The sequence below is a fragment of the Tenrec ecaudatus genome, chromosome 11 (genome assembly GCF_050624435.1).
Source record: "Tenrec ecaudatus isolate mTenEca1 chromosome 11, mTenEca1.hap1, whole genome shotgun sequence".
NCBI classification, from domain to species: Eukaryota; Metazoa; Chordata; class Mammalia; order Afrosoricida; family Tenrecidae; genus Tenrec; species Tenrec ecaudatus.
The window spans coordinates 1,476,571-1,488,094 of record NC_134540.1 but is presented as its reverse complement, the minus strand read 5'-3'; the positions used below and the strand labels follow the sequence as shown (position 1 = coordinate 1,488,094).

Here is an 11,524-nt window from a genome sequence, read left to right as displayed (position 1 = left end):
TCACCTGTAGCTCTAAGGGAGAAAGAAGAGTCTATCTGGTTTCTTAAAGATGTACAGCCTCTGAAACTCAATGCAAGGTGGTCCTCTATGACTTGGAATTAACATGATGGCAGTGGGTTTGGGTTTTTGGTTTTTATCCAGGCTTCCTGAGTAGGCAGATAATGTATCTTCTCTTCAAGGGGAGGGACGACGGGGTGGTGTAGACAGAGGCTGTGTATCCTTGTATCCCAGCGTCCCGAGTCCGTCGGAGCAGGAAGGCCAGATACACTCTTTGCACACTTCTGTGTCTGTGTCTAATTGTCGGCATTTTGTCGACAAGTTTCTCTTTCTAAAGGCTGAGGGGAGAATTTCCTTCTGGTTGAAGCTGTTTAGAACCTACCTAGAATTTGGAGTACTGTGCTCATAGAAATGAGACCCAAGTTTAGAGGACAGCAGAAAACAAATAAAGAAAAATTTATTCTTTTAAAGAACAACAGGAGGGAATGGGGCTATTTATCCTGGAGAGATGATTTTCAAAATTACTAACTTTTAATACATGTACTAAATGTAAATCAGGAGCAGGCATGTGAGGTGCTGAAAACCTAGAATAACTTCATCTCCGTCTTTCTCCCACAGCGTGGGTGGCCAATGCTAAGTGCCTTCTCTGTATTGTGTCCTTTACTCCAGGAGGCTGGATTACCACCCAGATTTCAGGTTGGGTAAACAGTGGCGCAGTGGTTACATGCTGGGCTGCCATCTGCAAGCTCTGTAGTTTGAATCCACCAGTCCTTCTCGGGAGAACGACGGGGCTTTCTACTCCCATGAAGCATTCTTCTAGAAAACCCAAAGGGGCAGTTTTATCTGTCCTGCAGGGTCACTGTGAGTCGGCATCAACTTGATGCCAGTGAGTTTGAGTTTGGGTGCTCTGTATTTGCTCTCCTCCGCTAACTAAGAGTCATTCAAAGAGACAAACGTGAAGCACATGCATCAGCCGCTTAAGTAACAAACCGGGGAATTAAAAGTGACAAGGCGAACAGGATGCTAAGTGTTCATTCAGAAAGGAAATAGAACATTCTGGCTCTCACCAATTCTTCCAGGGCTCGTGGAGAAATCTAAAAATAGCAAGAGGTACAATCGGCTTCCGGGTCAGAGTGTGCCAGCTGTGGACAGAGTCCAGCCACTTCAGGTGTCGAGAGCAGATGGTCAGCTCTTTCTCCCTCCACCTTTTGTTAGCAGCCACCACCTAACCTCTGTGTCAACAGAGCTCCCCTCTCTGTAACACAAGACCCAAAGCAACCCGAATAGCAAATCCACGCTGGGCTGCCAGTGGGACCCAGGCACCCCTGCCAGGTCAGTGTTTCCAAGACTGTCAGCTGGAGGAGAGAGCTGCCTCTTCCTCCCATGGAGCGGCTGGTGGGTTCAAATCACTGCCTGGTCACTTAGCAGTGGCTTGCTTAAGCACCAGGCCACCAGGCCCCACTATCTCTGCCCCGTGGGGTAAAACAAGCCAGTGGGCTGACCACCCAAGCTGGATTTACCCACTGGACACACAGGAGGCATTTTGGCACCCACTGGAGGTAGACCAGATCCTGGAGGGGGTTAGAAAGACTGTGATCCTCATGCTGTATCATATTTATACCACAGGGCTCCTGCTGGCATGGTGGGTTACACATTGGGCTCCTAACCGCAAGGTCATCAGTTTGAATCCACCAGCTGCTCCATGGGGAGTGATGAGGCTGCCTGCTCCTGTGAAGATTTACAGCCTCAGAAACTGACCGGGGCCCTTCTACCCTGACCTACAGGTTATTCTACATATGACTACTTCCAGGTTTCATAAATTTCCCACCGTTGCAAACATTCTAGCATTTTACCAATCCATACATTAAATTCATTAAATGCTCATTTTTCACATCTTCTAGAATTTTTTTTGCTGCCTTTTTGGATCAATCGGTTGAGTACACCTGAAAGTGTGTGCACACCCACACAACACAGACCCCAAACACTGACGTGTACAAAACAGCAGATTCTCAGAGATTGGAAATCAGAGACGCTGCTCTGACTTGTGGGCTCATAATAAACTAGATTAGGATGGATTTTTGTAGGGGATTTTTTTTTATGACAAAATGATTTGCCTACACCTCAAGGCAGGTACTATGACAGGTGGCTGGTAATATGTTGTAAGGGACATTCCTCATGCAGTATGAAGTGCCACCCTTCATTTCCGAGGGAGGAAGCAGCCGCCATGCCTACTTCATTGCAATTCAATACCAGCATCCAGATGAATGTGCATGCTTTATTAAAAGTGATTTTTTTTGGCTTATATCTCTGTGCAGAGAAGCAGTCTCTGTTCACATGGTGGAGGCTGGCAGTGACACTCACCCATATGTTGACTAAGATCACATCCATAGGATCACATTGAGATGGATTCCTTCCTTTGCATAACACAGAGCTAGGCAAAGCAAGGGAGCACCAGGAACTGGGATCTGGAGGCTCAAGGTGTTTTAAATGTGGGATTGGTAAGTGCCTCTAAAGGACCCTGCTGTGTGACCTCAGATGACCACCAACCACAAACTCCTTCCACGCCTCTCAGTCCAATGGGCTGGGGACCTTACAGGGTAGACTTGTTGCTTGAAGTGACCTTTGCAGGAGAGAACGCGGTTCGCGCCGTCCTCCGGGTGGCTAGATGGGAGCCCACAGCTGCAGCCCGCGTGCCAGTCCATCTCATCCAGGGCCTTGCTCCTTTTCGCTGCCCCTCTACGTTCCCAAACATGATGTCCTTCTCCAGGCACTGGCCTCTCCTGACAACAACTTAAAGGGTTTTCAGGGAGCCCTGGTGGCGCCGCCGGTCACGCATTGGGCTGCTAACCACAAGGCTGGCTGTTCTAAACCACCAGCTGCTCTGTGGGAGAAAAGAGTGGCAGCCTTGGGGACTCATTAGGGTTGCTATGAGTTGAACTGTTGACTCCACTGTGGCGAGTGTTTGTTTTTAAATGCGACCTCCAAAGCAGACCACCCGATCCTTCTCCCGCTGTGCTGCCAGGATCTTTTAACAGCTGCTTCACCGGGTGCATCGATCTGGGTCTGAGACCCGTGGGGAGCGCCACGCCGAGCGGGCCTGGGCTCTACTTTCGGGGGCCTGGCTGTGCAGGTGCCAGCCTCCACCTGCGCCCGCAGGCCTGAGAGTGGGGGTCGAAGGAGGCGTCCATTTCCCTACCTGCGGAGGCGCTTGGTGGCGGCTGGTGCGACACCGGGTGCCCCTCCTTTGGCAGGAGGTGCGGCGCGCACCCAGCGTGCTCCCAGCAGGGAGAAGTCACCCTCGGGGACCAGCCGCGAGGAAGCCGCCACCGCCGCCTCCCCTGGCTCTCCGGCTGGTTCGGGCCGCGCACCTGCTCACCTGTCTCCGAGCCAGGGCGCAGAGAGGAGGAGGGTCCGGCTGGAGCAGGGTGCACCCGGCATGGCAAGGGCCAGGCAGAAGCGGGGTGTACGCGAGGGACTTGAGCGGGGTGCAGAGAGGAGGAGGGTCCGGTAAAAGGGGGCGCACCGGGTGGGCGGGGAGAGAGGAAGAGCCCGGCAGAAGCGGGGTACAAGGTTGGGACTGGAGAGGGGTGCAGAGAGGAGGGTCCGACAGCAGGGCACATCAGGGAGTGCCGGGAAGGTGGGTGGAAGAAGGCAGGCGGGGCACGAAGGGGTGCATGGGCGGGGAGGGGCAGGAGGGTGGGTGCCAAGAGAACCTGGCAGAAAGGGGGTGCACGCCGGGGCACAGCAGGGTGGGCGCGGAAGGGAGGGCCTGGCGGGAAGGGGGTGTGGGAGGTGGGACACGGAGAGGCGGGCCGGCAGAAGAGGGCTCCGGGGGGAGGGACCGAGGGGTGGCCGCGGGCTGGGTGCGGAGACTGGCGTCCGCGCGGAGGGGCGCCCAGGCCCCGCCCCCGGGCCGAGGCCCCGCCCCCAGGCTCTGCGCAGGCGCGGCGCCGCTACCGCAGGCGGGGGGCGGCAACATGGCGGCCTGAGCGGCGGCGCCGGCTTCATCACAACAGCAGCGGCCGCGGCAGCGTCGGCCACTGTCCGCCTTCAGCACCGGCCAGCGCCGCGGCCCACTGCTCCGCCGCGGGCGCCTGGGGCCGCGGCCGCACCTGCGCGCGGGCGGGCGGGCGCGCGCGCGGTTGCGGGGTCGCGGGTCGCGAGCGGTGTGGTCCTGAGGAGAAGCTGAGCAGAGCCCTGAGGAGAACCGCGCCTCGCCGGGCGGGGGCCGCTGTCGGGCCGCCTCAGCCGGCGGGGCCGGACGCCGCGGGGGCCGGTGGCTGCGCGGCTGCGAGCGGCGGCCGGTGCCGGGGCGGCTGCTCCAGGCGGGCTGAGGCGGCGACCGCGGCTCGGGGACCGAGGCTGAGCGGGGGCTGAGGCGCCCGCGGCGCTCGGAGCCGGGGCCGGGGCCGAGGCGGAGGCGGAGGCGGTGTCGCGCGCTCGGGATCGGCCGGCGGGCTGCGGCGGGGGTCGCGGGACCGCGGTCGGGGCCGCGGCGGAGCGCGGGGGTCGCGCGGCCGGGACGGCGTCCGCGCCCGCGCCGCTCGGGAGGCCCATGGCGAGCGAGAAGCCGGGCCCGGGCCCGGAGCCGCAGGCGGCGGGGCCGGGGGGCGCGGCGGGGCCCGGGCCGGTGGTGCTGCCCGCGGGCATGATCAACCCGTCCGTGCCGATCCGCAACATCCGCATGAAATTCGCCGTGCTCATCGGGCTCATACAGGTCGGCGAGGTCAGCAACAGGGACATCGTGGAGACCGTGCTCAACCTGGTAAGGACCGGCCGCCCCGCCCCCCGCGCGCCCACCGGGCCCCGCGTCCTGTCCCCGTGCCCCGTGCCTAACTTGTCGCCGCGCCGCCGCCCCCTCTCCCCGGAGCGGCGCCGGCGCGGGGCACCCTGGAGCTCCGCTGGGCCCGCGCAGGCCCGCTCCCTGCTGTCATTGTCCCCGCTGCGTCCCCAGGGCGAACACCTGTCCCCGGAGCCCGGTCCCGGGCGGCGGCCCGGTGCGCGGGGAGAAGCGGGCGCGGCGGCCAGCGGCTGCGTCCTCCGCCAGGGCCGCCCGGGTCGCCGGGCCCGGGTCCCCACTGATGGCCCCCTGTCGCGGCGACTCTGCTGTGACCCGCCCTGACCCCGCGGAGGCCGGCGCGGCGGGCGCGCGGGCCCGCGTGTGTCCGTGTGTCCCCGTGTGCGCGTGTCCCCGGGTACGAGCGTGCGCGCGCAAGGCGCCCCACCGCCGGGGCCAGGAATCCCACAGGTTGGCGTCCCCGGTGGCCGCGGGGACAGGGGAGCCAGAGGGGCGCCCAGGAGCCGCCCGATTCCGGTGCCCCACGCTGTCCGTGGCGGCGGAGCCCCCTCCGGACGGGGGCGATTTGAGGACCGCGGCCAGTGGGAGTTGTCGGCGGAGCCCGGCTCTTCCGGAGCTAGTGCAGAGCGGGCGATGCTGCAGCCGCAGCCTGGGGCCTGCGGACAGGGATGACTGCGTTAGCTCTGGGGACTTTGCTGGGAAAGGCAAAGCCGAGGCTCCCTGCAAGCCCAAGCGAAGGGCACAGTAGACGAGGGTTCCATTGCTGTGGAAATACGCCACCGCCTCTCGTTACTTCGGGGGACCCTTCAAATAAGTCACCACCCAATGACATTGTCCAATTGGGGGAATGTCGCGTCACCAGGCAGACCGAACCGATTTCTTAGCCAAACACCAAGAGAATGAATGTTGTCTTCGGGGCGTGATTTTAACCAGCTAGAAAGTGGAAGCATTTATTTGATTTTTATGTTAGAAGGAAAGAGATTAAGACTCAAAGGATGGTAGTTTGTTAGCAGGTACCGGAGGATTTTGTCAGTTCACATTTAAAGGAACACATCGCAAGTCCCTGCCACTTTTCAACTGGCCAGAACCAGTTTCACCTGCTGTGCCAAGGTTGGTGGGGGGTGGGGGGGGGACGGCCAGAAGTCTTCTTGGTCCCTGTGGGCTGCTTACCTTTTTCTATTGTCAAAGGAGATTCAGAAAGGAAGGGTTTCTTTCGAAGTACACAATTAACCCTCAGGTGGGAAGTCTCAGGTCCACAAATGGGACTGTAGAGGTGTTACCTGGAAGCATAATTTGAAGAATCCCAAATCAAGCCGTACTGCCTGTCCCCACACAGACCCCAAGGCTTTGTCCCCGCGCTGATCTCTGGAATGAAACAGTGCCGTTTCCATGTCTTTGGGCACGGTTGGAGGATGCAGTGGATTTGGAACTGGGCAGGCTGGGGGAGGGCATCGGTGACAACCAGAGCTGCTTGTGACTCCGTTATTAATCCTCATGACTGTGGAAAATAGGAATTGGTCCTTCTAAGGGATCTAACGCTTGCATTGTAGGTCTGGGTGTTGTTCTTTGCCAGGTCCTTCCTTGTAAGGAAAGTGTCACGGTGTCACATGAGCACACAAACAGATCCGGAAAATACTCAGAAATCAATGACATTTTAAAAATCAATGAACAACATGTAATTCTATTCACCTGTTAATCAGTAGATTCCATTTATGGCACCCACTGATTTACTAGAGATTACAGACTTCTAATATTCCTTCAAAATGAGTTTTTCAATTTTCAGTCCTAATTTAAAACATTAAGTAAAAAACCAAAAACCAAACAAAACAAAAAACCAGAACAGAAAGGAAAGGAGCTAATGACATTTCAAAAATCAGAATCTCCTCCTTAAACAACATGCTTGGCTCAGTCACCTTTGTCAAAATACTGTTTTCCCACCTATATGTTCTCCACACACCCACCCATCCACCCACCCCCCATGAGGATAGTAACAATTTGACATTTAGGTGTCATTTTTCAGGTGCCTTACCCAAAGAATTAGAAGTTTTGCTGAATAAAAGTTTAAGCATGTGGTAAAAAAGATGACTTGTGAGAGCCATTTCTGCTCACGTAGGCTGAGAGAGAGTTTGCCCAAATCACAAGAAAATAAAATGAATGCTGTTAATTGGAGATGCAATGCATTTTTGTAAAAGGACTATTGTAGTTGGCCTTAAACATTCAAGTGTGGGGTATTTAGAAGTTTGTAAATTAGGTTGCAGTGAAGTGTTATCAAGATTTTTGCATCAAACTTTATTCAGAGCAAGTAACTGATCCACAGACTGTGGTTTGAGAGGGATTATTTAATGAGTTTAATTATAGAACAGGGATTTTGTTGGTTGTTTCAGCCAAAGCCAGGAGTACATTTCATTTATTGTTTCCTCTGTAAACATAGTTTATATGTATTTATGTAGGATCTTTCCTTCAAGGTATATGCTATGCAAATGTCATGTGCTACCTTTGTTTATAACATGACTATTTCTTTTATGTTGATATTTTCTAGAACAATAAATCTTTAGTAAAGATAAAGGATTGGCATTTACTTAATGAGTGAATTCACAGGAGAGCTTTTTTGAATAGCTGTCTAGTATAATTTGACAAGGTATGATTTGAAGAATAATTTTCAGGATTTACTGTGAGGTATGTCAGTTCATCTTTAGTTATGGAAAATGACATTTTCTTGGGTTATTTCATGTTATTTCTCATACTCCTAGCGTCATGCTATTTACTGTCTAAAAAGCACAAGATACTCTGAGTGGATTTTGTGGCACATTAAGCATATGGATCATGGTGGTTTTGTTATAAGAACATTTTAGGTTATTTTTCTGTACTTGAATGTATCATTTTTTTACCTAGAGATTTTTCTTTTGCAGCTTGATCTTCAAAATAGCTTTTATATGAAAGATTTTTAGATTCCACAAAGAAAAGGTCTAGTCTGCTTTTGAATAAAATTCATTTAAAAATGAGTGGTTGTTATTTGAAACCATGGAGATCCTTAAGTCCTAATAAAACCACACTTATTTTTATTAAAAGAGACTATATTTTAATGATGTTGATTTGTATGTCTTTTATTCTTCACATGAATTATATATATATATTTGCCACTGGGTCTGGAAACTTAAGGATATATATGTAAATACTGGCAGGTTCCGAATTTTCAGTAATTCTGACGTCTTCCATAGAAATATTAACATAGTCATAAGGACACTAAAGCAGTAAGTACTCTATACCCAGACTGTGATCAAGTTTTTTTTTTTTAATAAGCATTGATGTGCTACTAGCTAGTTTTTAAGAGCCCTGGTGGTATGGTGGAATGAGCACTGGACTGCTAACCTCCCACCAGCCTTCCTGAGGCAGAAAGATGAGGCTGTCTGCTCCTGTAAAGACTGATAGTCTCTGAAACCCCACTCTGTCCTGTAGGGTTGCTATGAGTCAGAATTGATTCAATGGCAGTGAGTTTGACTTTGATTTTAGTCAGCTTTGGCCACAGCTATGCTGTTTTAGTGAAAGGATTTCAAGATACCCCCTCCCCCTTTTACTCTACTTCCCCAAACATCTACAAAAACCAGTGGGGCCTCGCCAGATGATCTCTGGTTCAAGATCACCTGCTACAGATACAACTCAGTGTGCCACATCTTGCACTTTAAATACTTTAAAGTGCAATACTTTAAATACTGTTCTACAGCAGGGTTTCAGGGGGTTCGCTTCGCCCCCCCCCCCTACACACACTGTGTTTCACGCACTCTCAGCATCTCCCTATTATATTAATGGCAGTTTCCTGGCCAGTCTCTCAGGTCGCCCATGCTGTTAGTACCAGAAGGGCAGGGGCCTCTTTTGTGGGTTTCTGGCTCCTGAGTAAGTTCAGTGTGTTTTTGAGTGTGTGGGGCACCCTTAGTAGGTAGTAGAGTACAGACTTATGAAATTGTGTTCCTGTTCAAGAGTGGGGTCTAGGACACAGCATATAATTAGCCTCATGCTCATTTATTCATGAGTGAAAAATTAAACTGGAAGTAGATTTGCTTTAGGTGTCATTGAGTTGGCTCAACACATGTACATCAGAAGGAAGCCAGTCCAGGGCCTGCACCATCCTCACGCTCCTGAGGGGCTTCCTCATTTTTCACTGACTCATGCCACTCTCAGGAGTTTTCTAACTGAAACCAGAACTGTGTTTTGTTTGTATCCATTTGTGGTGCTTTCGGTGTGTGTAGACATCACCACGCAGGAACATCTCTGAGGGATTTTAAGACGTTCATGAGAAATTGGAAGACAATGAAACGTTATGGTCCCTTGGAAGCTCCCTTGTGCATTGCCACATTCAACAGGTCTTCCAAAAGTTCAGTTTATGGGAAAATGGAACGAAAAGATAGTGGAATTTTTTCACAAACTTTTCCAAGTTCTCATGTATTTTGAACTAGGTTCTAGGAATAAGTTTTACCCTGGCAAAAACCTTTTTCTCTTCAGTAAACTTCTGGTTATGATAAAAGATGGTGGTATTACTGACAGAGAAAACATTAAAAAGCACTGTAGCAGTGGTCGTGTTATCAATAGTGGGCAACTTGTTTTGCCCACAACATACATTCCCCCTTCTGGTAATAAACCAAACTAAACCCACTAGACTTACTGCCATCAATTGGATTCTGACTCAGCGATCTTGTAGGGCAGAGTAGAACTACTTCTAGGATTTCCAAGGCTGTAAATCTACAGTAGCAGACAGCCTCATCTTAATCCCAAAGAACCTCCTGTGTGTTTGAACTGGTGACTGTGAGGTTAACAACTCAAACCCCCAAAGCCCACTGCCATCTAGTCAATCCAACTCATAGTGACCTTGTAGAACAGCATAGGACTACCTCTTTGGGTTTCCAAGACAAACTTTCATAGGATCAGACAGCCTCTTCTTTCTCCTGCAGAGCATCTGGTGGAGTTGAACTGATGACTTTTAATTTAGCCCAAGGCACAACACTATACTACCTCCATTTTCCCAGGATAAACCAGCCATCCTTCTACCTCATTCAGCTGGTTTAGATAGGGCTGAGCTCACCTCCCCCAATGTGTGCCTTATAGAAGGCACATATTTATTAAACTCCAGGGGTCCTGAGTCTCCAGGACTCTTCCTGGTACCTGTGGATGGGGCCTCTACCTGTGGTGCTCATCTCCCTATTCAACTGGCATGCAGCCCTGAGAGCTTGCTGTGTGAGCACCTGGTGTTCTCTCTGACTGTGGTGATGGTTATCTTCTAACCCTGAAGTTTTCTTTCAAAGGTTTGTGATTAGTACCCAGTTGGTGCAAGTTAGATTTTTGACTGGTTAACAGAGAATCCTCACCAGCAGATACTTCAGTGAGTGGCAGCGGAACATTATAGGGGGCAGACATCACATGTTGACATGGAGTGTGAAGGATTTTTTTAAATCATTTTATTGGGGGCTCCTACAACTCTTATCACAATCCATACATCCATCCATTGTATGTCAAGCACATTTGTACATTTGTTGCCCTCATCATTCTCAAAACATTTGCTTTCTACTTGATCCCTTGGTATCAGCTCCTCATTTTTCCCCTCCCTCCCAGCTCCCCTCTCCCTCATGTACCCTTGATAATTTATAAATTATTTTGTCATATCTTACACTGTCTGATGTCTCCCTTCACCTACTTTTCTGTTGTCCGTCCCCCAGGCAGGAGGTTATATGTAGATCCTTGTAACCGGTTCCCCCTTTCCACCCCACCTCCCCTCCACCCTCCTAGTATCCCCACTCTCACCACTGTTCCTAGTGGGGAGGATTTTTGAAGGAACTAGAGCTGTTAAGGATTGTTTCTGTTCATAGGACTAATGAGGCTGGCACTTTTGTATGGAGGGATATTTTGGCCACTTCTTGGGTCCTTGATAATGTCTTATGAGTGATTGGCTTTGGTCCAAGGTTGCTGCATAAAAGTAGAAACCAACTAAACCCACTGCTGCCCCGTGTTTTACCTCAGTGGCCGGCAGGACAGAGTTGAACTGCCTCATAGGGTCTGAGAATGTATCTTAGTAGAAACCGGCTGCCTCACCTTACGTGCCCACACGTGTAAGTAGAGGGACTCTTTCTATGTAAGAGAGCATACCAAACTGTGGGTAGCCTTTAGGACAGGAATGCCCGAACATTTCACTGTGCTCATAAGGAACTTGGTCAGGATCGAGAGGCAGTGTGTCAACAGAACAAGAGTATACTGCATGGTTTAAAACCAGGAACGGTGTGAGTCAGGGCTGACTCCTCTCACCATACTTGCTCACTCTGTTGAGGCACGGGTTGCAGGACCTGGGCTGAGGCAGGGCACTCATTCTTCACATAGAGGGGCAACAGGATTGGAGAAACACTTGTTCATGTGCATCATGCAGATAACCCGACCTTGCTTATGGAGAGGAAGGAGAACTTGAAAGATCAAGGATTAGTTTTTAGTATGGATTACAGCTCAGTGTAATGAACATCCTCACAATGGAACGAACAGGGAACATCATGATAAATAGAGAAAAGTCAAGAAGTCAAATGATGCATTGCACTATATAAATCTGCTTCACAAGTCTTCTGTACTAGGGAAGATGTCACTTTGAGAACTCAGGTGTGCCTGACCCATGCTGTGTTATAGTCAATGGCCTCATGCATGTATGTGAAGGCTTGACATTGAGTAATAGGAAAGAAGACTCCCCATATGTGAATTAAG

General features: G+C 51.2%; 1 protein-coding gene across 4 annotated transcripts in view; it reads left to right on the top strand.

Annotated features, from left to right (window-relative positions):
• Nucleotides 1-4,466: 4,466 nt before the first annotated feature.
• The window catches only part of NBEA (neurobeachin), a 514,531-nt gene continuing 507,473 nt past the window's right edge, over nucleotides 4,467-11,524 (top strand). For 2 of the 4 annotated variants that reach the window (XM_075562753.1, XM_075562752.1), the window contains exon 1: nucleotides 4,467-4,762. In XM_075562753.1, coding sequence (XP_075418868.1) covers nucleotides 4,553-4,762 — 210 coding nt within the window. In that variant the 5' untranslated portion in view covers nucleotides 4,467-4,552. The remainder of the gene's footprint in view (nucleotides 4,763-11,524) is intronic. The other 2 variants (XM_075562751.1, XM_075562750.1) reach the window with 1 other exon arrangement.